We start from the raw sequence: 27,123 nt of genomic DNA on the forward strand, positions 1-27,123 counted from the left end.
CAATCCCACACCACCAGCCCCATTCAATCCCATCCCATCCATTCCCAACTCATCTCAACCCATCCATTCCCTTCCCATCCCACCAGCTCCATCCCATTCCACCAGCCCCATCCATTCCCTTCCCATCTCATCCCACTTCATTCCACCAGCTCCATCCACTCCCATCCCATCCAGTCCCATCCCATCTCACCAGCTGCATCCACTCCCACCCCACAGCCCACAATTCCTTCTCTCACATCATTACCCAGCATCAAGATCCCCTCACTGAGAAGTCAGGGAACATCCTGGTGGCCTCCATCCTCAGCTGGCTCCTGGAGTGTCTTGTGGGGGGGATCCTGGCCCTTTCCTGCTCCTCTCTAAAGCCCCATTTTATGGCAGGTGCTCTGGGGATCCTTCACCCCAAGCTCCTGCACATCAGGGAGGAAAGCAGCAGAACCAAGCCCTTGTCAAGCACCCAGTTTTCCAGGCCTTTTGAAAGGCTCCATTGATCCTTTCTTCTTCCCAAGAGGGGACACATTTCCCACCAGGAGAAGCTTTTCACCCCCATGTCACTCCTGCCATGGCCCTGTCCTCATCTCTTTGCCATCTCTGGGTGAGGCTCAGGATTTGCCTTGCTCCTCAGGGTTGGGTTTTCCTTCCACAGCAATTTTTCCACCAAACACCCTTGCCTGGTGCCACCCTATCCCTGCTCCCTGCCAAGCCCAGGAGGCTACCAGCAGCACCTGCACCCTTAAGGGGTGGGATGTGGGGGTCTGCTTGGCCCAGTGACAGACCTGGATGAAGGGAAAGAGTGCCCCCCCCTCCCCCCCGCCAGCTTGTGGGTGATCCCAGACTGGGAGGAGTGGCTGACACCTCCCCAGGTCATGCTCCCATACAACAGACCTGGCCAGGCTGGAGAGTTGGGTGGAGGAAACCTCCTGAAGTTCAACCAGGGCAAGTGTAGAGTCCTGCACCTGGGAAGCAACAACCTTCTGCACCAGTACAGGTTGGGGGTGACCTGCTGGGAAGCAGCTCTGTGGAGAAGGACCTGGGAGTGCTGGTGGGGAACAGGTTTACCATGAGGAGGAAATGAGTCTTTGTGGCCAAGAAGGTCAATGGGAACCTGGGGTACATTAAGAAGAGTGTGGCCAGTAGGTTGAGGGACACTGGGAGTAACTGGGAGCAGCTGGGAGTAACTGGGAGCTCGCTGGGAGTAACTGGGAACTAGCTGGGAATAACTGGGAGTAACTGGGAGCTCGCTAGGAGTAACTGGGAGCTTGCTAGGAATAACTGGGAGCAGCTGGGAGTAACTGGGAACAGGTGGGCGTGCTTTGGAGTAGGTGAGGTGCAGCAAGAGATGCCTGGAGGTAGCTGAAGCCGACGAGGGGCGCAGCTTTCGCGCTACAGAAGAGAATCCAAAGCGCAACAGAGGAGACAGCAGCGCCGGGGGTGGGCAGTAGGACCGCGGGGACACCTCAGCGGTTATCGCCCCGCCCCCAGGCACGGGCGCCGTCTCCACGCACCGCCCCCTGGCTCCCAACGTCACTCTCCCGCGACGTGGCTGCGCCGGGCGCGGTCGATCCACGATGACGTAGGCAGGAGCGCGCGGCGGCGGCGGGTCGCGGCCTGTCCGCCATGGCGAAGACCGTGGCCTATTTCTACGACCCGGACGTGGGCAACTTCCACTACGGTGCGCGCCGGGGCCGGGAGAGGCGCGGGGAGGGCGGCGGAGGGGGGCCCGGGCCTGGCTCAGGGCGGGGCTTGGGCCGTGCCCGGCCTGAGGCCGCTCCCCTCACCTCGGCCTGGGCCCGAGTGGGCCTGGGCGGAGGTCGTCTCGGAGGGGTCCCCGCGCTGGGCCTGGCCGCGGGGGTTGGGGTTTGTTGGTGTTCACTCGTGCCGCTGGTTCTGGTGACTCCCCGGTGTCGTTTCCCATCCAGGAGCGGGACACCCCATGAAGCCGCATCGCCTGGCGCTGACCCACAGCCTGGTGCTGCACTACGGCCTCTACAAGAAGATGATCGTAAGCGGCGCTTCGGGGGGTCGGACGGGGCTCCCCTCCAACCCGGGCGGCGCGGGGAGAGAAGGCTGCGGGCAGGCAGCTGCCGGCATGCGCGTTTTAGGCTTTGACACACGTAAACGGTGCCAGAGAGCTGTGCAGTGTCCTGCTGCCTCCAGTCGTGGTCTCACTATAAGCAAGCCCTTGAGCTGTGTGTCCAGAGAAGAGCATTGAAGCTGGGGAAAGGTCTGGAGGACAGGGCTGATGTGGAGGAGCTGAGGGAACTGGGGGTATTCAGCCTGGAGAAGAGGAGGCTGAGGGAGACCTCATTGCTCTCTGCAGCTCCCTGAGAGGAGGCTGGAGCCAGGTGGGGGTTGGGCTCTGCTCCCAAGGAACAAGTGACAGAATGAGAGGAGTTGCCTAGGGGAGGGTTAGGTTGGAGATGAGGAACAATTTCTTTGCTGCCAGAGTGGTCAGGGACTATCCCAGGCTGCCCAGGGAGGTGGTGGAGTGCCCATGGCTGGAGGTGTTCAAGGAGCCTGTGGCCATGGCACCTGGGGCCATGGTTGGGTTGGGTTGATGGACTGGATGAGCTCAGAGGGCTTCTCCAACCCAAACCATCCTGTGTTTCTTGGAGCAGCACTGGTAGGACACTGAAGGTTCATTTGCTTTTCAAAGGAGGCAGGGACTGCTTGGGGAAGTTCCTCTCTAGGTGTTGTGTTCCCTCTCAGCAGAAGATGTGGAGTGGTCACTTAAAGGCTGTCATGGTGTTGGGCTGATGGTTGGACTGGATGATGTCTGAGGTCTTCTCCACCCCAAACACTTGTGTGGGTCTATGAGTCCATGCTAAAGCTTGGCCCCTCTTAGGTTTCTTCCTGCATTGCTGCCTCTCCTTCAGCTCCCACTTTGGACTTGATGATCTTGGAGGTCTCTTCCAACGTGGTTGATTCTGTGACTTATTGCAGACTGCTGGAGAGGGTCTAGCAGAGGGCTGTGAGGATGATCAGGGGACTGGAGCACTGCCTGGTGAGGAGAGGCTGAGGGACCTGGGGGTGGTTAGTCTGGAAAAGAGAAGACTGAGAGGGGATTTAATCAATGTTTATAAATACCTGAAGGCTGGGGGTCAGGAGGGAGGGGACAGGCTCTGCTCAGTTGTGTCCTATGCCAGGACAAGGAGCAATGGATGGAAACTCCAGCACAGGAGGTTCCAGCTCACCAGGAGGAGGAACTTCACTGTGAGGGTCACAGAGCCCTGGAGCAGGCTGCCCAGAGAGGTTGTGGAGTTTCCTTCTCTGGAGCCTTTCAAGGCCCCTCTGGATGTGTTCCTCTGTGACCTGAGCTGGATTGTATGGTCCTGCTCTGACAGAGGGGTTGGACTTGATGATCTCTTTGGGTCCTTTCCAACCCCTGACGTCCTGTGACCAGGCTTTAAGCAGTCTGAGCCCTTCTTGTTGCCCTCAGCCCCCACCATAGCCTCTAGAGCTGATCTGCAAGGCCTCACCCTTTCCTGTCAGCACCTTGTGTGTGCAGTGCTGCTGGGCACCCTGTGGGCCATTCCTGTGTGGCACCTTCCAAGCAGGACCCTGTGAATGGTGTGGGCTTAGGGCAGTGAGGGGTAGGAAAAACTTCCTGGGGAGGTTTCTGATTCACCTGGATGCCTTGAGAGGCTTCACTGCTGCTGCCTCCTGGCTGCTCAGTGATTGTCCAACCTGCTCTTCAAAGCTTTGCTTGCTCAAGCAGCCCAGCCCAGCTCTTGCTGTCAGGTTTTTCTCTCCTTGCAGTGCAGTCTGTCAGCCCTGATGGCTCAGATCACCAAACAACAGGAAAAGAAGCTGAAATCTTCAATCTTTCAGGAGCTGAACTGCTTTTGGGACCCAGGGAATCACTCTGAGTGGCTGGGGACACACTCTGGGACTCTTTCCTCTCCCTTGGTGCCAGTGGGATTGAATTTAGCTGCTTTCCCTGGAATCCTGGTGCTGTTTGGGGACCCAGGGCATCACTCTGAGTGGTTGGGGACACACTCTGATGCTCTTTCCTCTCCGTTGGTGCCAGTGGGATTGAATTTAGCTGCTTTCCCTGGAATCCTGGTGCTGTTTGGGGACCCAGGGCATCACTCTGAGTGGCTGGGGACACACTCTGGGACTCTTACCCCTCCGTTGGTGCCAGTGGGATTGAATCTTGCTGCTTTCCCTGGAATCCTGGTGCTGTTTTATTCCCTGTTCTGGCAGCACAGAGCAAAGCCAAAGCTCTCAGGACTAACCTCCTGCCTCATTAGACAAGACCAAGGCAGGAATGGTGAAAGTCTTCTCCCATTCTCCCCCTTTTTGAGGTGGGTTTGCCCATTTTAATCTGCAACACCTGGCACCTCCAGCTGCCAGGGCCAGCTTGGTTTTGTCTCCCATGTTCAGTGCAGCAGGATTGCTCCTGAGCTGTTTCAGACCCTTGAGCAACTTCATTCATTCAGTTAGTTTGCTGCCTGGGGTGGCTTCAGGTGGTGCTAATCTCATCCAGAGGCTGCTATTGCTGCTGCCTATTGGCTCCACAGCCCAGGAGCTGTTTGGTGTGCCCTGAGGAAGGGCTGGACTAGAATGTTGTTGGAAGCACAGGCTGCAGCTGCAGGCACCTCTGGTTTGATGCAGCTGTGTGGAGGTGTTTCCACACAGGGAGTACTGAGGCCAGCTCTGGGCATCCCAGTTCAAGGCAGGCAGCTACTGGGGAGAGTCCAGCTGTGGTGAGCTGCTGTTGCACTCAGGAGGATGCAGCTGGAGAGCACTCAGGGCATGGGGGAATCTTTAGGGCCTTTCTCTTGCAGGGTTGTTCAGTGTCTGACCTCCCTCACAGCTGGGGGGGTTGTGCAGGAGCAGCCAAGAGCAGCTTCTGATGGGACACTGGGAAGGGGCAGATCTGTGTCTGAGCTCTGCCCTACACAGTGCTCTGAGCCTTGAAACCCTTTTTCTGATGGTCAGAGTTTCCACATCATGCAGTCCCAGCATGGTGAGGGTGGGAAGGGACCTCTGGAGCTCATCCAGCCCAAGCCCCCTGCTCCAGCAGGGCACCCACAGCAGCTTGTCCCAGCAGCACAATGCCCAGGGGGGGTTGGAAGCTCTCCACACAAGGAGACTCCACAACCTCTCTGGGCAGCCTGCTCCAGGCCTCCAGCACCCTCACACCAAACAACTTTCTCCTGTTCAGATAGAACCTCCTGGGTGCCAGTCTGTGCCCACTGCCCCTTGTGCTGTCCCTGGGAACCACTGACAGGAGCCTGGCCCCAGCCTTTTGCCCCCACAGCTCCTTTCTCTCTTGCTGAGCATTGCTCAGCTCCCCTCTGGGGCTGCTCTTCTCCAGGCTCAGCACCCCCAGGGCTCTCAGCCTTTGCTCCTCCCAGAGCTGCCCCAGGCCCCTCTACTCTCTCTTTTCCAGGCTGAACCCCTCTACCTCTCCCAGCCTGCTGGCTGTAAGAGTTCTCACAGATGTTTTGCAGCTGAGGCAAACACACAGGCTCACAGGGTGTTAGGGTATGGAAGGGACCTCTGGAGATCTTCAAGTCCAACCCCCCTGCCAGAGCAGGACCAGAGAATCCTGCACAGGTCACACAGGAACACATCCAGACAGGGATGGAAAGGCTCCAGAGAAGCAGACTCCACAGCCTCTCTGGGCAGCCTGCTCCAGGGCTCTGTGAGCCTCACAGGGCAGAAGTTCCTCCTCATGTGGAGGTGGAACCTCCTGTGCTGGAGTTCACATCCATTGCCCTTTGTCCTGTCCCAGGGTGCAACTGAGCAGAGCCTGTCCCCTCCCTCCTGACCCCCAGCCCTCAGCTATTGATAGACATTGATCAGATCCCCCTCAGCCTTCTCTCCAGACTAACCATCCCCAGGGCTCTCAGCCTCTCCTCCCCAGGCAGTGCTGCAGGTCCCTTCAGCATCCTCATAGCCCTCCCTTGGTCTCTCTGCAGCAGATCCCTGTTGCTCCTGAGCTGGGGAGCCCAGAGCTGGGTGGGCAGTGACTCTTGGCTCTGTCTCTTGAAGGTCTTCAAGCCCTACCAGGCCTCCCAGCACGACATGTGCCGGTTCCACTCCGAGGACTACATCGACTTCCTGCAGAGGGTCAGCCCCAACAACATGCAGGGCTTCACCAAGAGCCTCAATGCCTTCAACGTGGGGGATGACTGGTGAGTGCTCTGTGCCTCCTGAAGCCCAGCACCCAGCCTCTGCTGCCCCACATCCTGGCCATGGAGACTAGGTGGAGGCCTGGGTCTAGTGGAGCCCCTCAGGAGTCAGTGCTGGGACCAGAGCTGTTCAGTATCAAGATCACCTCCCCCTCTGCTGAGACCACAGCTGGAGCTCTGCGTCCAGTTCTAGAGCCTCTGTGCCAGGAAGGCTCTGGAGGTGCTGGAAGGTGTCCAGAGAAGGGCCACAAGGAGGAGCAGAGGGCTGGAGCTTGGTGGAGCAGGCTTGGTGGTGGTGAGCCATGGTTTCTCTTCCAGCCCAGTGTTCCCAGGCCTCTTTGAGTTCTGCTCTCGCTACACCGGGGCCTCCCTGCAAGGAGCGACGCAGCTGAACAACAAGGTAACCCCGCCCGGCTCTGGCCGGCCGGCTGTCCGTCCCCCCCCGCCCCCTGCCCGGCTCTGGCTGGCTGGCTCCCCCCCCCCCCGCCCCCTGCCCGGCTCTGGCCGGCCGGCTGCCCCCCCCCCCCGCCCCCTGCCCGGCTCTGGCCGGCCGGCTGCCCCCCCCCCCCCGCCCCCTGCCCGGCTCTGGCCGGCCGGCTGTCCCCCCCCCCCCGCCCCCTGCCCGGCTCTGGCCGGCCGGCTGTCCCCCCCCCGCCCCCTGCCCGGCTCTGGCCGGCCGGCTGCCCCCTGCCCGGCTCTGGCCGGCCGGCTGCCCCCCCTGCCCCCCCCATCCTGCTCTGGCCGGCCGGCTGCCAGCCACCAGCCAGCTGGCTTCCAGGTCAGGAGAACCTCAGGGATTTGTTTTGGGAACAAGGACTGCAGCCTGTGAGGAGAGGCTGAGAGCCCTGGGGGTGGTTAGCCTGGAGAGGAGAGGACTGAGAGGGATCTGATCAATGTCTATCAATAGCTGAGGGCTGGGGGTCAGGAGGGAGGGGACAGGTTCTGCTCAGCTGCACCCTGGGATAGGCCAAGGAGCAGTGGATAGAAACTCCAGCACAGGAGGCTCCACCTCAACGTGAGGAGGAACTTCTGCCCTGTGAGGTTCACAGAGCACTGGAGCAGGCTGCCCAGAGAGATTGTGGAGTCTCCTTCTCTGGAGCCTTTCCAGCCCTGTCTGGATGTGTTCCTGTGTGACCTGTGCAGGATTCTCTGGTCCTGCTCTGGCAGGGGGGTTGCACTGGATCTCCAGAGGTCCCTTCCATCCTCTAACATCCTGGGAGCCTGTGATCAGCCAGCTTGAGACCATTCCTGTGCAACCATTCAGGAGATATTTAACCCTGAGGGAGGCAGAAGATCCTCATGCTGCACATCCCAACGTCCTCTCAGTGCTAGGGGCTTCAAACTGGCTGCTTGGAGGCCACTGCTGGGTGGAAGTGCACTGGAGGAGACCCTTGCAGAAGGTCTGAAGAGGGTCCCTCAGGGAACTATCCAAAATGCCCACAGAGCTTTGAGGCTTCTAGAGACCTGAGGAAGGTCTCAAAGAGTGAGAAGAGCAAGTGCAGGAGCAATCTGTGCCTGCTGCTGGTGGTGGGAGATGATCTTTGCTGGCCTAAGTGGGAAGGGATAGCACAGAGCTAACCCAGTATGGGTAAGATGCAACCAAATCTGGGCTAACAGTTGAGGTGGAGCTTTGGAAAGGTCTGCAGAGGAGAAAAAGGCCAGGAAGGTGGCACTGGGGAAGGGGCTGCAAGGTTGTCACCACCTTGTCACCTTTAACTGGGTTTGTTGTGGTTTCTTCTCTCTTAGATCTGTGACATTGCAATAAACTGGGCAGGAGGGCTACACCATGCCAAGAAGTTTGAGGTAATGAAGCCACCCTGGGTGCTGCTGAGCCTTTGGGAGGCTCAGGGCCTGGGATGAGCCCTTTCTGATCCTGGTTTTCTCTCTCCTGCAGGCCTCTGGGTTCTGTTATGTGAATGACATCGTTATTGGCATCCTGGAGCTGCTCAAGTAAGGACATGGGGCAGGGGCCCTGCTGGCCTGGCTCCACTGCTCTGCTCCTGCCTTGTGCTCTCTGTTTCCACCCTGGTTTCTAGAGTCCAGGAAGGCCAACAGCTTGGTTGTTGTCCTGGCCTCCTCTGCAGGCACAAGAAGAGGGTTTGGAGAGTTATAGAATGCTGTGGGCTGGAAGGGACCTCAGGGGATCATCCAGTCCAAGCCCCCAACCCAAGCAGGGCACCCACAGCAGCTTGCCCAGCAGCACAGTGGCCAGGGGGGGTTGGATGCTCTCCACACAAGGAGACTCCACAACCTCTCTGGGCAGCCTGCTCCAGGCCTCCAGCACCCTCACACCAAACAACTTTCTCCTCCTCTTCACATGGAACCTCCTGGGTGCCACTTTGTGCCCACTGCCCCTTGTGCTGTCCCTGGGCACCACTGAGCAGAGTCTGCCCCCAGCCTCTTGCCCCCCACAGCTCCTTTCTCTCTTGCTGAGCATTGCTCAGCTCCCCTCTGGGGCTGCTCTTCTGCAGGCTCAGCACCCCAAGGGCTCTCAGCCTTTGCTCCTCCCAGAGCTGCTCAGGCCCCTCAGCAGCTTTGCAGGCTCTGCTGGCCTCTCTGCAGCAGTTCCCTGTCCCCCTTGAGCTCAGAACTGCACCAGGTCCTCCAGCTGTGGCTGTGCTGGGGCAGAGTAGAGGGGCAGGAGGACCTCTCCTTCCTACCATCCTGCTGACTACAGTAGAGTCTCTTCACCAAGTGCTTCCCAAGACACTTCTGGCTCCGTCTGAAAGCCTTCTGCTGGAACTCTCAGTTCCCCAGCAGAACAGAAGATGTTCTGGTGGTTGAGATCTGCATGGCCATAGAAACATTCTCCTGCCTAACACCCCCGGGGTGTCCCACCCCAGCTGGGCCAGGGCAGTTCTGCTTGGCAGGTGGACGTGGCTGGCGGCTTCCAGAGCACCAGGGGATAACTGAGGCCTGTGGGGAGCGGTGGGGTGGGTTGCAGTGCCTCAGCAGAGCTGTTTTCCTCCTGCCTCCCTCCAGGTACCACCCTCGAGTCCTCTACATTGACATCGACATCCACCACGGGGACGGGGTGCAGGAGGCCTTCTACCTGACCGACCGCGTCATGACCGTCTCCTTCCACAAGTATGGCAACTACTTCTTCCCTGGCACAGGTAGGTCTGGGCCCTGGCCCTGCCTCTCAGCCCCTGGGCAGTTCTGCTGGGCTGCCAAAGGCTGAAAGCACAGACTCAGAGCTGCAGGGAGAAGGGAGGGGAAAAGGGGACGAATCGTGGAAGGGACCTTGGGGATCATCTACTCCAAGCCCCCTGCCAGGGGCAGGGACACCTCCCACCAGCCCAGGTTGCTCAAGGCCTCATCCAGCCTGGCCCTGAGCACCTCCAGGGAGGTATCCTAACCAGAGGACAGCTTCAGTGGTGGAGGCTCCTGCTTGAGTCCAGCGGAAGCTCTGCAGGAAGCTTAAGGGCTGCTTGCAGAGGCCTCTCCTGCAGTGGTTTTGAGTCTCCTGGTGCCTTTGAGTTGCAGCTTCAAGAAGAGTCTGCTCCTTGCAGCTTCACTTTCAGAGATTCACAGAATAGGTTGGGTTGGAAGGGACCTTCCAGAGCATCCAGTTCCTGCCATGGGCAGGGACACCTCCCACTGGACCAAGATCCTCAAGGTCTCATCCAACCTGGCTTTGAACACATCCAGGGAAGGGGCAGCCACAGCCTCCCTGGGCAACCTGCTCCAGTCTCTTTCCCCCCCCTCAATGGAAAGAATTTCTCCCTCCTCTCCAGCCTCAATCTCCCCTCTCCTAACTCCAAGCCATTGTCCCTGGCACTCCCAGCCCTTGTCAAAAGTCCCAAGAGTTGGGTAGTGAGACACTGAAACAGGTTGTTCAGAGAGGTTGTGGATGTCCTCTCCCTGGAGGTGTTGAAGGCCAGGCTGGATGAGGCCTTGAGCAGCCTGGGCTGGTGGGAGGTGTCCCTGCCCAGGGCAGGGGGCTGGAGCTGGATGGCCTTGAAGGTCCCTTCCAACCCAACCCTTGCTGCAAAAACCAGGTAGAGAGGAACAGGAGTTGTTGTTTGTGAGGAAGGGGGATCCCAGCTGGGTTAGGAGGTCTCAGGCCAGAGCAGATGTAGCCTTCCTGCCCCTGTGAAGGCTCAGAGCTGTTGTGACTCCTGCCCTTTCCCTGGGCAGGTGACATGTACGAGGTGGGAGCTGAGAGCGGTCGCTACTACTGCCTCAATGTGCCCCTCCGAGACGGCATCGACGACCAAAGTAGGTGCTCCCTGCTGCCCCTCCCCACCCAGCCCTTGCCTGCTCCCTCTCCCCCAGGGCCATCAGCCATGCTCCTTTCTCTCCCAAGGTTACAAACACCTCTTCCAGCCTGTCATCAACCAGGTGGTGGATTACTACCAGCCCACCTGCATCGTGCTGCAGGTAAGGAACTAAAGCTCTGCACGGCTCCATCCCTCTCAGAGCCTTCTAGCATAGAATTGCTTGGGGTAAAAAGCCCTCTGGGATCATCCAGCCATCAACCCAGCACCACCATGGCCATTCAACCATGTCCCCAAGTGCCATGGCCATGCCTTTCTTGAGCACCTCCAGGGATGGGGGCTCCACCACCTCCCTGGGCAGCCTGTTCCAAGACCTTCTGTTCCTGGGCAGTCATGGTTGGTGTATTCCAGTTGAGCTGCTGTCTGTGTGTACCCTTGGGTGAATGAGGGTGGCCATGGGGTGGGGACACTGCTGTGGCTCTGGAGGCCACCACCAGTTGAGGTTGGTCTGTTTCTGTTCCCCAGTGCGGCGCCGACTCGCTGGGCTGTGACCGCCTGGGCTGCTTTAACCTCAGCATCAGAGGCCATGGGTGAGTGCAGCAGGGCTGGTCTTGGAGCTCTTTGGTTGAATCAGCATCATTAAGGTTGGGAAAGATCTCTGAGATCACCCAGTCCAAGCCTTACCCCAGCACTGCCAGGTCACCACCAAACTGTGGCTGCCAGCACCACAGCTACGGAGGTTTGAAACCACTCCAGGGATGGAGACTCCACCACTGCCCTGGGCAGCCTGGGCCAGGCCTTGGCAACTCTCAAGGGGAAGAAATTGTTCCTCATGTTCAACCTAAACCTCTCCTGGGGCAACTTGAGGCCTTTTCCTCTTGTCCTATCACTTCTTCCTTGAGAGGAGAGCTGACCCCCACCTGGCTGCAACCTCCTTCCAGGGAGTTGTAGAGAGTCAGGTGGTTTCCCCTCAGCCTCCTCTTCTCCAGACCAAATACTCCCAGTTACCTCAGCTGCCTCTCACCAGCCCTGCTCTCCAGACCCTTCCCCAGCTTTGTTGCCTTCTCTGGACACTCAGCAGCCCCACAATCTCCTCCTTGGAGTGAGGGCCCAGAACTGAACCCAGCACTCAAGGTGTGACCTCACCAGTGCCCAGCACAGAGGGACAATCATTGCCCTGCTCCTGCTGGCCACAGACCTCTGGCCAGTGTTGAAAGATCATCCTTTAGTCTGAAGGACTCTGAGTTCCTCTGCTATGGGGTTTGAGGTTTGCCTTCACCCTTCCAGCAGCCACTAGCAGGTTTTGGGTTGGGTTTTTCTCTCTGGCCTGCCAGGAGGGGGTCTCAGAGCAAAGCCTTCAGGCTCTGGCAGGGGAGCAATCGAAATTGTAGCTCCTGGGTGAAAGCTGCCACCTGCAGGTGTATCCCCCCAGCAGTGGTGGTGTCTGGCTGGCACTGGTGACAGGTGGATGTCCAGCCCAGCTGACAGCTCTGGCACCTTTGTTGGCCTTTCTAGGGAGTGTGTGGAGTATGTGAAGAGCTTCAACATCCCCTTGCTGGTGCTGGGAGGAGGTGGCTACACGGTGCGCAACGTGGCGCGGTGCTGGTGAGTCTCTCCTCTGCTGCCTGGAGGTTGAGCACTTGTAGGCTTTGTCACAGTGGCACCACTCTGTGGTCTGAACTCCTCTTCCTCCACCTTTGCAGGACTTATGAGACCTCCTTGCTGGTGGATGAAGCCATAAGTGAAGAGCTGCCCTACAGCGGTGAGTTGGAGTTGGGTCTTTGCCTCTCGTAGCTGAGCTCTGCTGTTTGATGGCAGCTGAACAAGCAGGGAACTGCTTTGGGTGGGAAAGGCCTCAAAGGCTGTTGAGTTCCAACCCCACCATGGCCATCAAACCATGTCCCCAAGCCCCATGGCCACACATTCCTTGAACACCTCCAGAGTGGCCCCCAGCACCACAGCTACACAGGTTTGAAACCTCTCCAGGGATGGTGACTCCACCACCTCCCTGGGCAGCCTGTGCCAATCCCTGACCGCTCCTGCAGGAAGAAATATTTCCTCACCTCCAACCTAACCCTCCCCTTGTGCAGCTTAAGCCACACTTCTACTCCTCATTGACCAGAGATAAGATCAGGTGACAGCACTCTCTGATCTTAGAGATGCCCTTAGTCATCTCCTGCCACCTACGAGGAGATGTTGCTGGGCAGCCACTCCCTTCCTGGGTCATGTAGCACTGACATGGAATGGCTCAGGTTGGAAGGGACCTCAAGAGATCATCTACTCCAACCTCCCTGCCACGGGCAGGGAGACCTTTCCACAAGACTTGGTTGCCCAAGGCCTCATCCAGCCTGGCCTTGAGCACCTCCATGGAGGGGACATCCACAGCTTCCCTGGGCAGCCTGTTCCAGGGTCTCACCACCCTCATACTGAAGAACTTCTCCCTAAGCTCCAGCCTCACCCTGCTCTGCCTCAGCTTCAGACCATTCCCCCTTGGCCTGTCCCTAGACACCCTTAGCACAAGTCCCTCTGCAGCCTTCCTGTAGGATCCCTTCAGCTATTGGAAGGCAGCTCTGAGGTCCTCCTGGAGTCTTCTCTTCTCCAGGCTGAAGCACCCCAGCTCCCTCAGCCTGTCCTCAGAGCAGAGGTGCTCCAGCCCTCCTCTGGACTCTTTAATTTGGGTTGTTTCCTGTTCAGTGACCTCAGTGTGGCTTTGGTGGCTCTGTTTCATTTATCAGAGACTCCCAGGTGGGGAGGGACCTCAAGGATCATTTGGTTCAACCTTTCATGGCAAAAAAATGGTCTAGACAAGCTGGCCAGGGAGGTGATGGAGTCCCCATGCCTGGAGGAGTTTCAAAGCCATGGAGATGTGGTGCTGAGGGACCTGGTTTGGGTGACCTGGCAGTGCTGGGTAAGGGTTGGACCTGATGATCTTAAAGGTCTCTTCCAACAGAAGCAGTTCTGTGATTCCATGATCCTGTGTCATCTGTCCCACTGGGGTTGGTGTCATCAGCTGTACTGATGGGATGCTTATGTGTCAAGGGAGGTTCTTCTCCACTCTGCTCTACTCTAGTGAGGCCACAGCTGCAGTCCTGGGTCCAGTTCTGGGCTCCCCAGTTCAAGAGGAACAGGGAACTGCTGGAGAGAGTCCAGAGGAGGCTACAAAGCTGCTGAGGGGCCTGGAGCAGCTCTGGGAGGAACAAAGATTGAGAGCCATGGGGGGTGCTGAGCCTGCAGAAGAGCAGCCCCAGAGGGGAGCTGAGCCATGCTCAGCAAGAGAGAAAGGAGCTGTGGGGGGCAAGAGGCTGGGGGCAGACTCTGCTCAGCGGTGCCCAGGGACAGCACCAGGGGCAATGGGCACAGCCTGGCAGCCAGGAGGTTCCATGTGAAGAGGAGGAGAAAGTTGTTTGGTGTGAGGGTGCTGGAGGCCTGGAGCAGGCTGCCCAGAGAGGTTGTGGAGTCTCCTTGTGTGGAGAGCTTCCAACCCCCCCTGGGCATTGTGCTGCTGGGCAAGCTGCTGTGGGTGCCCTGCTGGAGCAGGGGGCTTGGGCTGGATGAGCTCCAGAGGCCCCTTCCCACCCTCACCATGCTGGGATGCTGTGCTATAGTTCCTGATGTTCTCAGGGCTGTGCTTTTGGGGGTCTGGTCCCTCCTGGTGTGGTGGGGTCCAGCTCTGCTCCCCCCAGAGCAGTGCTGACTCCTCAGGCTCCTTGCTGTGACTCTGCTCCTTCCCCCTCAGAGTACTTCGAGTACTTCGCCCCAGACTTCACTTTGCATCCTGATGTCAGCACCAGGATTGAAAACCAGAACTCCAGGCAGGTGAGTCCCTGCAGCCTTTGTCCAAGGTCCAGCCTTGTCCTTCCACAGCCCTCTGCTCAGTGCTGTGCCCTCTGAAACCAGAGAGACCCCAGCCAAGGAGTTCTTAGAGGGGCAATAAAGGGCCAAACCCCAAGTATGACCTTGTCCTCTGAGATCATAGAATGGGCTGGGTTGGAAGGGACCTCCAAAGCTCATCCAGTCCACCCCCCTCTGCAGTCAGCAGGGGCATCCCCCACCAGATCAGGTTGCCCAGAGCCCTGTCCAGCCTCACCTCCACCACCTGCAGGGATGGGACCTCCACCACCTCCCTGAGCACCTCGCTGTAGCGTTCCAGCATGCTCACGGTGCAGGACTTGGTTGGAGGGTCTGGTAGCACCTGAGGACCTCGGTGGTTGTCTCTTTTGTGGTGTGTGCAGTACCTGGATCAGATCAGGCAGACCATATTTGAGAACCTGAAGATGCTGAACCACGCTCCCAGCGTGCAGATCCACGACGTGCCCTCGGACCTGCTCAGCTACGACCGCACCGACGAGCCTGACCCGGAGGAGAGAGGCTCTGAGGAGAACTACAGCAGGTACCAGACCATTCTGCCCCTCTGCTCAGCACTGCTTGGGCCACACCTTAAGGAGCTGATCTGTTAGAGCCCAGCAGAGCTCTGCAGAGGGTCCTTGCCAGGCTGCACAGATGGGCCGAGTCTGAGGGCTTGAGACTGAACACATCCAAGTGCCAGGTTCTGCCCTTTGGCCACAACAACCCCATGCAGTGCTACAGGCTGGGGGCAGAGTGGCTGAGAGCAGCCAGGCAGAGAGGGACCTGGGGGTGCTGATTGAGAGCAGCTGAACGTGAGCCAGCAGTGTGCCCAGGAGGCCAAGAAGGCCAATGGCATCCTGGCCTGCATCAGGAGCAGTGTGGCCAGCAGGAGCAGGGAGGTCATCCTGCCCTGTGCTCAGCACTGGTTAGGCCACACCTTGAGTCCTGTGTCCAGTTCTGGGCCCCTCAGGTTAGGAAAGATGTTGAGCTGCTGGAAGGTGTCCAGAGAAGGGCAACAAAGCTGGGGAGGGGTCTGGAGCACAGCCCTGTGAGGAGAGGCTGAGGGAGCTGGGGTTGCTTAGCCCTGTGGGGAGCAAGAGGCTGTGACCAGACTCTGCTCAGTGGTGCCCAGGGACAGCACAAGGGGCAATGGGCACAGACTGGCAGCCAGGAGGTTCCATGTGAAGAGGAGGAGAAAGGTGTTTGGTGTGAGGGTGCTGGAGGCCTGGAGCAGGCTGCCCAGAGAGGCTGTGGAGTCTCCTTGTGTGGAGGGCTTCCAACCCCTCCTGGGCATTGTGCTGCTGGGCATTGTGCTGTGGGTGCCCTGCTGGAGCAGGGGGCTTGGGCTGGATGCTCTCCAGAGGTCCCTTCCAATCCCCACCAGGATGACCTTCTGTGAGTCTCTGCTTCTATCCAAGGAGCCTCTCTGGACATGTGTGGTCTCCTCACCTGGGGTGGTGGTGGTTGTGTGCAGGCCATCTCCTGACCTTCAGCAGCATGTCCCAGGCATTCTTCTCTGGCCCAGGGCTACCTAGGGCTCTCCTCATCCTGGTGGTTGTCTTCCCCTCCAGGCCTGAAGCTGCCAACGAGTTCTACGACGGCGACCACGACAACGACAAAGAGAGCGACGTGGAGATCTGAGGGCACTGCCCCCAGGGGAGGGCCCACACTGGCCATGGGTGCTTGGAGCAGACAGCTGGGGCCCTGCAGGAGCCAGTCAGCCCTCCCTTTTGTATCTGACTGCAGGTGGTGGCAGCAGGAGCACCACCACCAGAGCTGGCCTCTGCTGCCTGGAGAGGCAGAGAGCGGTGAAACCTTCGTCCTGCTCGTCCCACTGCTGGCTCTGCTCTGGGGAGTGGCAGTTCCAAGCAGCACTGCAATCCGTGCTGCATCCTGGCTGGCAGCTGTGCCACTTGCCCTCAGAGCCTTCAGCCACCTCCTGTGACTCCCATCCAGGCTTCTGCCAGCAGGGTGGGACCTGGCCAGGCTCTCCCTCCCCTCTCTGCCCCCCTTCAGCAGCAGCACCCAACCCGTCCTTCTCATCCCAGCCCTCTGCTCAGCTCCTCAGCGACTCCCCTCTGAACCTGCACTGGAGAGTTGCTTCCTGATGTCTTCTTTAACCATCTGATGGTCCACAGCTGGAGCAAAATCACCCTGAGGAGCCAAGGCCTGGTGTAGGATAGGGGTTGGGTGCACCCCTGGAGTGAGGAGGAGCAGCCTGCTGGAGCAGGTGGGCAGGAGCCCTGCAGAGCCTCATGGTGCTCATTCCCCTCCATGCTCAGTTTTGTGTTCACAGAGCAGTTCCACAGCACTTTGAGTTGGACCCATGTCCCCTGCTCTCTCTGGGAGGCCAAAAGCCCGCTGGAGGAGAGGTTTGGCTGCCATGGGGTGCCCTGGCACCTCAGAGGTGGCTTCCAGCTGTGTCTTGCACCTCTGAGGTGGCTTCCAGCTGTGGTTGCCAAGGTCCCACCTGGCCCCTCTGTGTGTGAGCAAGAGGCCAGGGCTGCTGCTGGGAGCAGAAAGCATTCCCTCCTGGTACCTTCTGCTCCTGGCTGAGGGAAACTGCTCCTCCAGAGCCTGTCCCCTTGCCCTCACACAGCAGGGGACTTCCCCTCACCCTCTCCTGACTTTTTGCTGCTCCATCCCCTGGTCCCTGTGACGGTTCTGAGGGTGCTGAGGGAGGGTGGGAGGGTTTCAGCCTCTGGCTGTCTTGTGCTGGGGTTGTTTACTGGTGGCTTTGACCATTAAAGGAAGAGGCAGTATTTTTCTTACCTGACCTGGTGTTTGGCTCTTCCATCCTCACACTTGAGTGGCTCCTGTCCTCCCAAGGATGGACACAACGAGCAGGGCCGTGTCCTTCAGCATCTGAATTGGTGGAGGGCAATCAGCTCCTTGATGTCTACTCTGATGAGTCTTCAGCCTCTGCACTGTGAGCAGAGCCTTGAATTCCCTAACCAGAGGACAGCTTCAGGGGTGGAGGCTCCTGCTTGAGTCCAGCGGAAGCTCTGCAGGAAGCTTAAGGGTTGCTTGCAGAGGCCTCTCCTTCAGTGGCTTTGAATCTCCTGGTGCCTTTGAGTTGCAGCTTCAAGAAGAGTCTGCTCCTTGCAGCTTCACTTTCAGAGATTCACAGAATGGGTTGGGTGGGAAGGGACCTTCCAGAGCATCCAGTTCCCTGTCATGGGCAGGGACACCTCCCACTGGACCAAGATCCTCAAGGTCTCATCCAGCCTGCCCTTGAGCACCTCCAGGGAGGGGGCAGCCGCAGCCTCCCTGGGCAACCTGATTGATTCTATGATTTTATTCTATGAATGCTCAGCAAGAGAGAAAGGAGCTGTGGGGGGCAAGAGGCTGGGGCCAGACTCTGCTCAGCGGTGCCCAGGGACAGCACAAGGGGCAGTGGGCACAAAGTGGCACCCAGGAGGTTCCATGTGAAGAGGAGGAGGAGCCCGAAGCAGCTGGGCAGGGATCTGGGGGTCAGACTGCGGGCGGGGTTCTTCTCTCCCTCTTCCTTTCTTGCTTTAGTCTCCGCCGCCCCCTCCGCCTCTAGCACGCAGGGGAGGCGCGCCCCTCCCTGTGGGCGTGTCCCGGGGTGCTGTGGGCGTGGTTATCATTAATATTCATGAGGCGGCCCCGCTGCCTGCGCGGGCTCCCTGCGGCGGCGGCGGTGAGCGCGGTGGGGCTGGGGGATACCGGGGGGCTCCCGGCATGGTTCTGGGGTGGGGATTCCCGAGGCGTTCCCGCTGGGATGGGGGCCGCGGCTCCTCCTGCCCTGGCTGCGGGGTTCCCACCGGCTTCTCCCGCGCCCGCAGCTCTTGGAAGAGCCCCAAAACCACCCCGTAAGTGATCGCCGATGGATCCCAAAGTAGGTTATTTGGGGGTTAATCTGGGGGGTTTGGGGGTTTCAGGGGCGTTTGAGCGTTCGAGGTGTAGCTACGGAACTTGCAACCTGTGCCTTCTGCTTTCCTTCCTGCGAAATAATCCTGGTTCTTCCCTCAGTGTTCTCATTTTGCCCTCAAATGTGCATTTCCAGGAGCCCCCCAGCACCGTCGAGCTCTCGCCCCTCGGTGATGCTCCGTTGTGGAGTCGTGCCTCAAGCCCGGGCTCCCCAGATCTCCGCGCACCTGAGGCTGGGCTTCAGGAGCCGCTCGGATTCCCGATGACAGCTCCCGGCTGATGGATAGACTTGAGAAATCCACCCCTGGAAGCTCAGTAAACCTCCGTCTGAGCCTGGTAAGACTCGAAGTTGTGTCCACGGAGTAATTGGTGTGATTTACAGGTGCTGGGGGATGGAGGGACTCCAAGGCTGAGCAGGGCTGCGCTCGCAGCGCGGTGCTTGCTTTGTGCTCCTCATTGTCCTGCGGCCGTTGGGATTTGGCGGTTAATGAGGCTGCTTTGAAGGGGTTGGTTCTCCGGGCTGCGCTGAGGGTGAAGCCTTTGTCCTCTCTGAGGAGGGGCAGGAATGTTGATGCCTGGCTGAGCTCCTGCTTTGGCCTCCGGAGGAGTGCCTTGGGAGTTTGAAATCTCCCTCTTTTGAAGGAGCTTTAAGGTCTCGCTGGATGCTTTGGGTGGGGAGAGAGCTTTCAAGCTCATCCACCTCGCCCCTGCTGCCAGCAGGGACAGCTGCACCCACAGCAGGATGCTCACAGCCCCAAACAACCTCACCTGGGATGGTGCCAGCCATGGGGCAGCTCCAACCTCTCTGGGCAGCCTGGGCCAGGCTCTCCCCACCCTCAGGGTCAAACATTTCTCCCTTCTCTCCACTCTGCATCTCCCTCTTGCAGTTCAAACCATCCCTCCTTGGCCTGTCCCAACAGATCCTGCTCAAAACTCTGTCCTCAGCTTTCTCCTCATCCCCTTTAAGCACTGGAAGTACTAAATCTCCTCTCTTTCACTTCAATAATTACTATTATTAGGGTCAGGTGGGGGTTGGCCTCTCCTCCCTGGTATCAGGTGACAGAAGGAGGGGAAATGGCCTCAGGTTGCGCCAGGGAAGGGTCAGGTTGAAGATAAGGAAAAGTGGTCAGGGACTGGCACAGGCTTCCCAAGAAGGTGGTGGACTCCCCATCCCTGGAGGTGTTCAAGAAACCTGTGGCCATGGCACTTGGGGACGTGGTTTAGTGGCCATGGTGGGGTTGGACTGATGGTGGTGTTGGCAAGTGGTGCCCAGGGACAGCACAAGGGGCAATGGGCACAAACTGGCACCCAGGAGGTTCCATGTGAAGAGGAGGAGAAAGTTGTTTGGTGTGAGGGTGCTGGAGGCCTGGAGCAGGCTGCCCAGAGAGGTTGTGGAGTCTCCTTGTGTGGAGAGCTTCCAGCCCCCCCTGGGCATTGTGCTGCTGGGCATTGTGCTGTGGGTGCCCTGCTTGGGCTGGGGGCTTGGGCTGGATGAGCTCCAGAGGCCCCTTCCAGCCCTCACCATTCTGTTGTTCAAAGAAAGGAAAAGGTCCAGCTCTATTCTGCTCAAAGCCAAGAGTCCTTTGATCATCCATGTGTGGCTCAAGTCCTCTTCTGAAGCCACTCAAGCAACTGAAGCCAAATTGGAGTCGTCAAAGCTCCTCCAGTGAGCCCTAATTGGCATTTCCCTACAAAGGGCTCTCTGTGCAGCACTGCTGAGACCCAGCAGGGCCTGAAATTTGCCTTTCACAGAGGGATGAGAATTTCTTGGGTTGGAAAAGACCTCCAAGATCATCCAGTTCAACTCTTCTCTGACCCTGGCAAGGCTGGGGCTAAACCATGGCCCTCAGCACCACAACTCTTTGTGCTTGAAGCACCTCCAGGGAGGAGGATTCAACCACCTCCCTGGGCAGCCTGGGCCAGGCTTTGAGAACCTTTCCACAGTGAAGAAGCTGCTTCTGCTGTCCAACCTGAACCTCCCCTGGTTGAGGCTGGATATCTCCAGAGGTCCTTTCTGTTGTTCTGTGATGGATGCTGTCAGGGTGGATTACAGCTTTCTAAGGAGACTCAGCCCCAATGGGTGCTTGCTGAGCTCAACAGCAGCTGTGTTTGCCACCCCCCTGGTGCTGGCCATGGAGCTCTGCTCACTCCAGTCCACAGGGGTGGATAATTCAGAGCTGTTCTGCTTTCTCTCAGCAGCTGGAGATGGACCTGGGCAAAGAGAAGCAGCAGCCTCCAAGGGAGAAGGATGAGATGATCCAGGCAAAGAAGCCTTGCTGTGCCCAGTGTTGTGAGTACTGCTGACCCCCACTGGCATCTCCAGGAGACATTCTGTGCTCTGCAATGGCTGCAGCCCAAAACCTGCCTTTGATAGGATCACAGGCTCCCAGGGTGCCAGGGATTGGAAGGGACCTCTGGAGATCTTCCAGTCCAACACCCCTCATGTTGAGGTGGAACCTCCTGTGCTGGAGTTTATATCCACTGCCCCTTGGCCTATCCCAGGGTGCAACTGAGCAGAGCCTGTCCCCTCCCTCCTGACCCCCAGCCCTCAGATATTGATAGACATTGATCAGATCCCTCTCAGCCTTCCCCTCTCCAGACTGAACACCCCCAGGGCTCTCAGCCTCTCCTCACCAGGCAGTGCTGCAGTCCCTTCAGCATCCTTGGAGCCCTCCCTTGTACTCTCTCCAGCAGATCCCTGTCCCTCTTGAACTGGGCAGCCCAGAACAAATGCACTATTCCAGGTGAGGTGGGAAGGACAACCTCCCTGGATCTGCTGGCCACACTCCTCTTAAGCTCAGAAGCATTCCCTAAGTTTCTGAAGCTAAAACAGGACTCAAACCAGTAATTCCTTGAGTAAACTGGAAGTCCACACCCAGAGAGTGCTGAACCTTCCTGGTGGCAGCATCACACAGCAGACCTTCCATTGATTCCTTACTGAAGCCTTGCAGGGACCTGCTTGATCAGGCTGGGGTTAAGGCAACCTTGAATTGTCATGAAGGGGCTCCAGGAGAGCTGGGGAGGGACTTCTGACAAGGGCTGGGAGTCACAGGATGAGGGACAATGGCTTTGAGCTGGGAGAGGGGAGACTAAGACTGGAGATGAGGAAGAAAATCTTTGCAGTGAGGGTGGGGAGACTCTGGCACAGGTTGCCCAGGGAGGCTGTGGCTGCCTCCTCTCTGGAGGAGTTCCAGGCCAGGCTGGATGAGGCCTTGAGCACCCTGGGCTGGTGGGAGGTGTCCCTGCCCGTGGCAGGAGGCTGGAGTTGGATGATCTTGAAGGTCCCTTCCAACCCAAACCCCACCTGGACCATTGTGTCCAGGTCTGGAGCCTCTGTGCCAGGAAGGATCTGGAGGTGCTGGAAGGTGTCCAGAGAAGGGCCACGAGGAGGAGCAGAGGGCTGGAGCTGCTCTGCTCTGGAAACAGCCTGAGAGAGTTGGGGTTGTGCAGGCTGGAGAGGAGAAGGCTCCAGGGAGACCTTCTTGTGGCCTTGCAGGATCTGCAGGGGGCTCCAAGAAAGCTGAGGAGGGACTTTTGAGGGTGTCAGGGAGTGATAGGGCTGGAGGGGATGGAGCAAAACTAGAAGTGGGGAGACTGAGATTGGATGTGAGGAGGAAGTTGTTGCCCATGAGGGTGGTGAGAGCCTGGCACAGGTTGCCCAGGGAGGTGGTGGCAGCCTCATGCCTGGAGGTGTTTGCAGCCAGGCTGGCTGTGAGCAAGCTGCTGTAGTGTGAGGTGTCCCTGCCCATGGCAGGGGGGTTGGGACTGGCTGAGCCCTGAGGTCCCTTCCAGCCCTGATACTTCTGTGCTTCTATGATCCTAAGGGAAGGAGGCAGCAACTTGTGGAGGGAAGGAAGGGGGTTTGAGCTCAAGCTGATCATCTGGTTCATGGTCCAGGGTGGGTCCCTCTGTGCTTTGGGTAACTGAGCCCAAAGTGACCCCTGGCATGTACTGTGCTTCTGCTTCAGGTGGAGAGGCTGAAAGAAGAGCTTGGAGACACCAACAAGGGAAACAGCTTCACACTCTTCTTCCCTGCCAGCAGCTCCAGTGCCAGGCACCACAGAGAACAGCCAGCCAGCACCACTGACAGTTCCTGGAGGCATCCCAGCAGCAGCTTCTCTCCCAGGCTGCTCTGCATTCCTACCACCTCCATCAGGAATGGGTCTTGGCTTCAGATGCAGGACAGCCTGTGGCACTCCACTGCTTCCATGAGGGTTGCCTCCAAAGAAGCTTCTCAGCAGCCATGCAGCTGTGAAGACCACACTGCACCAAGGTAGGACCTGCATTCTCAAGGGCACCTTACACCCTGCTCTCTCACCTCAACAAGCTTCTCCTTTCCTTTGTGTCTCCTCTCCTCACAGCAGCCTAGCTGAGGGCTTTCATGGCCCTGCTTGCAGCACTCTGCAGAGGGAGATGAGTTCACCTTGGCCTTGCTGGGCAGGGAAAGCACCCAGGGACCTGAGGGGCTTGGTCCACCCAAAGCCAAGCAGGAGCCCTGGCTGGTAGGATGCTGGCATCACAGTATCACTAAGGTTGGAAGAGACCTCAAAGATCGAGTCCAACCTGTCACCACAGACCTCATGACTAGACCATGGCACCAAGTGCCACATCCAGTCCCCTCTTGAACTCCTCCAGGGATGGTGACTCCACCACCTCCCTGGGCAGCACATTCCAATGGCCAGCAACTCTCTCTGGGAAGAACTTTCTCCTCACCTCAAGCCTAAACTTCCCCTGGCTCTGCCACCTTTGAAGGTGGTGGTGGCCTGGAAGGTCTTCACTGCTGCCCTGAGTGCCTGTCCTGTGTAAGCTCCCTTCATAGGCTGCCAGGACCTAAGGAGGCTCTTGTGAAGACCTAAAGGCCCTTCCAGATGATGAAGTCTTCTTTAGCTCTGAGGAATCTCCTGGCTAAGCAATGGCAGCAGCAGCATGGAAAGGTTTGGGTTGGAAGAGACCTTTAAAGCTCATCCAGTCCAACTCCCCTGTAGCCAGCAGGGGCAGCTAGAGCCTGAGCAGTTTGCTCAGAGCCCCAAACAACCTCACCTGGGATGGTGCCAGGGATGAGGCAGCTCCAACCTCTCTGGGCAGCCTGGGCCAGGCTCTCCCCACCCTCAGGGTCAAACATTTCTCCCTTCTCTCCACTCTGCATCTCCCTCTTGCAGTTCAAACCATCCCCCCTTGGCCTGGCACCACAAGCCCTGCTCAAAACTCTGTCCCCAGCTTTCTTCTGACTGTTGGAAGGTCTCAAGGTCTCCCTGGAGCCTTCTCTTCCCCAGGCTGCACAACCCCAACTCTCTCAGCCTGGCCTCACAGCAGAGGGCTTCCAGCCCTGCCAGCATTGCTGTGGCCTCCTCTGGCCCTGCTCCACCAGGTCCCTGTCACTCTTCTGCTGAGTCTCCAGCACTGCAGGAGGCTCTCCCCCATCTCTCAGAGCTCTCTGTGACATCTCTTCCTGTGAAACACTCCTGGAGCCCTGTCCCCCCTTGTCCCTGCACCCAGAGCAGGCTTTGGGCTGTGTGATGTCCTGGGGTGTGAACAGGAGGGGCTGGAGAGGAGATGTCCACAGGCTCCCCAGCCTTAGGGTCCTTACAACAGTGGAATGGGAGCAACATCTCCAGGCTTTGAGCTTGTCCTGTGGAGCAGGGGATGAGAGCTCCATGTTCTCCAGATGCTTTTTGAGGGCAGGCTGGCTGTGTGTGAGCAAGCTGCTGTAGTGTGAGGTGTCCCTGCCCATGGCAGGGGGCTTGGGACTGGCTGAGCCTTGAGGTCCCTTCCAACTCTGGCAACTGATTCTGTGATTCTAAGTGTGAGGCTCTCCTTGGTGCTTTGGGGGATGCCCTTCCCTGACCCTTCAGGGATTTGAGGGGGGCAGAGAAGTGGCTGCAAGTTGTCTCCCTCCCTTTGTGCTGAGGGAAGGGACAACTTGGCAGGTGACAGCCCAGAGGGTTGATTCTCTTCACCTGCTTCAGGGGTGGCTCTGGGAGATCAGCCCTGCTCTGTGTCCTGCTTCTGCTGCACCTGGCTGGGAGCTTTCTCCAGCTCTCTCCCTTTCTCCAGGTTGTTTCTTTCTTAAACCTCCTTTGCTCTCCTTCCTTTAAGCTTCTGGAGTTTGGCCTTTCACAGGCAGGCACCAAGGAGCTTGTTCTGATCCCTGCTGGAGGTCAGGGCACTGCCAGAGGGTTGTGATGGGATCAGAAGGTCTCCCTTGAGGTTGCCTGAGAAGCAGGGTGGCTGTGGGAGCACTCTGTGCACCCCCTGTGGGTGTTCTAGGACCAGCTCAGGGGCAGGGAGGGAGTGGTAGAACCTCTTGCTTGTCCTCTGCTGTCCCAGTGCCACCTTCCTGGCTTCTTGGTTCTGCAGCTGCCCCAACACAGATGTGCTTGGGGTCAGTTCTATAGGTTCTGGAGCTGCCCAGCACCTCTGCTCTGCAGCTCCTCCACTTGCAGCCACACCACAGGGTCAGCCCTGCCCCCTCAGGGTGCTGCTGGGCCTGGCTCAGGACTTGCCTCGCTGGTGTCCTCAACTGCAGGGCCAGCAAGATGTCACCATCAGGCCTCAGCAGCTCCTGGCTCTGCTCTGTGTCTCCCTCTGCTTTTGGCTGCCCAGCTGAAGGAGGGTTCTGAGGGTCCTGCTCATGTTTAGTCACCTCAGTTTCCCAGCCTATGGTGTCCAGAGGACTTGGGAGCCTGGCAAAGAGTTTTCTGCTGGGACAGAAAGACCCATTTGCGTGTCTCTGCAGCTAGGGGGGTGCTGGATCCTGAGCTGGGGATGCTGGGGACAGGCCAGGTGGTACTCAGGCTTTCATAGATTCCCAAATTCCCAGGGTTGGAAGGGACCTTAAAGCTCATCCAGCTCCAATCCCCCTGCCGTGGGCAGGGACACCTCCCACCAGCACAGGATGCTCAGGGCCTCATCCAGCAGAGTCGGTGCTGCTGGTCCCCGTGGTGCCCCTGGGTCGCAGTTAGAGGGGTTGCAGAGTTGGCCCCCGGGCGGTTGGGTCCCGGTGCAGAGCTGCTCTTGGCCGCCAGGTGGCACCAGGCTCGCTGGGCTCTGCCGCAGCTTTGTGTCTGCTCCAGAGCCTGGCCCAGACCCCAGGCAACTGCCAGGGGGAATTCTTTGGGGGAGCAGAGTCCTGGCCGTGCTCTGGGACAGGTCTGGTCTGTGCCAGCTTTGGAGTTAGGAGGCACAGCCCAGCAGAGAGTTCTGCTTGGCACCGTGGGCAGCCAGGGACTGCTTTTCTTAGGGCTCACAGGGTGTCAGGGGTTGGAAGGGACCTCCAGAGATCTTCCAGTGCAACCTCCCTGCCAGAACAGGACCAGAGAATCCAGCACGGGTCCCTCAGGAACACATCCAGACAGGGCTGGAAAGGCTCCAGAGAAGGAGACTCCACAACCCCTCTGGGCAGCCTGCTCCAGGGCTCTGTGAGCCTCACAGTGCAGAAGTTCCTCTTCATGTTGAGGTGGAACCTCCTGTGCTGGAGTTTATATCCACTGCTCCTTGTCCTGGCACAGGACACAGCTGAGCAGAGCCTGTCCCCTCCCTCCTGACCCCCAGCCCTCAGCTATTGATAGACATTGATCAGATCCCTCTCAGCCTTCTCCTCTCCAGGCTAACCACCCCCAGGGCTCTCAGCCTCTCCTCCCCAGGCAGTCTCCAGTCCCTTCAGCATCCTTGGAGCCTCCCTTGGACTCTCTCCAGCAGATCCCTGTCCCTCTTGACCTGGGGAGCCCAGAGCTGGATGCAATATTCCAGGTGAGGTCTCACCAGGGGAGTAAAGGGGCAGGAGAACCTCCCTGGCTCTGCTGGCCACACTCTTCTGAATGCAGCCCAGGACCCCAGTGGCCTTCTTGGCCACCAGGGCACATTGCTGTCCCATGCAGAACTTGTCCACCAGCACTCCCAGGTCCTTCTCCCCAGGGCTGCTCTCCAGCAGATCCCCTCCCAGCCTGTCCTGCTGCAGTTTATTCTTCCTGCCCAGCTGCAGGGCTCTGCACTCATCCTGGTTGAGCCTCAGTAGGATCCTCTGTGCCAGCTCTCAGTCTGTCCAAGTCTCACTGGGTGGCCACATAGCCTTCAGGTGTCTCAGCCAAGCCTCTCAGTTGTCAGGGGTTGCCCTCCTCCGCCCTCCCACAGCCCCAGGCTCTTGCCCCCACCCTGGAGTCCTCTCTGGAACCTCTCTGTGGCTGTTAGACAGGTCCAGCATGAGCAGTGCAGGGACAAACCCAGTGCCAGGGCCCACAGCTGGCTGTGGGGAGGTGAAGAGATGGCTGCTGAAGCTGGAGGAGCATTTCTGCAGTCCACCTGCCTGTGGCTGGGACCTGCTGCTGGTGTCAGGGCACAGCAGTGGCTGCTGGCACTTTGTGCTGGATGACAGACTCTGGGTGGAGCAGGCTGCTGGCTGTGATCTGGAAGAGGTCTGGGCATACCAGAGGCAGGGTTTTGGCAGCCCTGTCACTCAGTGCTGTCCCCTCCATGGCTTCCATTCCTTTCCTTTCTGACCTGCTCATAGAATCAACACCTGAGGTCCTTTTCTTCCTCATTCTGGGTGGTGCAGCCCCTGGGAGCTGAGCTGTGCTTGTCCTGCATGGGTTGGGCACACAGTGCTGGGTGCTTCATCTTCAGGGGTGCTGCTCATCCAGTGCCAGCCCCCTGCCATGGGCAGGGACACCTCCCACCAGCACAGGCTGCACAAGGCCTCATCCAGCCTGGCCTTGAACACCTCCAGGCAGGAGGCAGCCACAGCCTCCCTGGGCAACCTAGCCTCACTGCCATGAATTTCTTCCTCATCTCCAGTCTCAGTCTCCCCTCTCCCAGCTCAAAGCCATTGTCCCTCCTCCTGGCACTTCCAGCCCTTGTCACAAGTCCCTCCCCAGCTCTCCTGGAGCCCCTTCAGGTACTGGAAGGCTGCTCTGAGGTCTCCCTGGAGCCTTCTCCAGGCTGAACAGCCCCAACTCTCCCAGGCTGTCCCCATAGCAGAGGTTCTCCAGCCCTCTAATCAACTTCATGGTCTCCTCTGGACCTTCCAA

The 27,123-nt window shown here is 58.6% G+C and overlaps 1 protein-coding gene and 1 long non-coding RNA gene across 4 annotated transcripts; both read left to right on the forward strand.

The window, feature by feature from the left end:
* Nucleotides 1–1,559: 1,559 nt before the first annotated feature.
* On the forward strand, nucleotides 1,560–16,982 carry HDAC3 (histone deacetylase 3). 2 transcript variants are annotated; one of them, XR_010990754.1, is made up of 16 exons: nucleotides 1,560–1,669; nucleotides 1,917–1,999; nucleotides 6,001–6,143; nucleotides 6,459–6,540; nucleotides 7,887–7,943; nucleotides 8,035–8,090; nucleotides 9,123–9,256; nucleotides 10,281–10,361; nucleotides 10,450–10,523; nucleotides 10,886–10,950; nucleotides 11,876–11,965; nucleotides 12,064–12,122; nucleotides 14,097–14,176; nucleotides 14,593–14,750; nucleotides 15,778–16,613; nucleotides 16,645–16,982. XR_010990754.1 is itself a non-coding variant. In XM_068165640.1 (15 exons), the coding sequence occupies exons 1-15, from the start codon at nucleotides 1,615–1,617 to the stop codon at nucleotides 15,845–15,847; spliced, it is 1,287 nt and encodes a 428-aa protein (XP_068021741.1). In that variant the 5' UTR covers nucleotides 1,560–1,614; the 3' UTR covers nucleotides 15,848–16,982. The 2 variants fall into 2 exon arrangements, 1 of the variants encoding a protein (XP_068021741.1); XM_068165640.1 differs by having other exon boundaries at nucleotides 15,778–16,982.
* A 1,260-nt stretch (nucleotides 16,983–18,242) lies between these two features.
* LOC137455093 (uncharacterized) lies at nucleotides 18,243–23,821 on the forward strand. Of its 2 annotated transcripts, none has more exons than XR_010990752.1 (3): nucleotides 18,243–18,436; nucleotides 20,297–20,390; nucleotides 22,069–23,821. It is a non-coding gene; the product is annotated as an uncharacterized lncRNA (long non-coding RNA). The 2 variants fall into 2 exon arrangements; XR_010990753.1 differs by having other exon boundaries at nucleotides 20,300–20,390.
* Nucleotides 23,822–27,123: the final 3,302 nt, after the last annotated feature.

This window comes from Melanerpes formicivorus, unplaced genomic scaffold (assembly GCF_026170545.1).
Source record: "Melanerpes formicivorus ecotype bairdi unplaced genomic scaffold, bMelFor1.0.p_v2 SCAF_91, whole genome shotgun sequence".
NCBI lineage: Eukaryota > Metazoa > Chordata > Aves > Piciformes > Picidae > Melanerpes > Melanerpes formicivorus.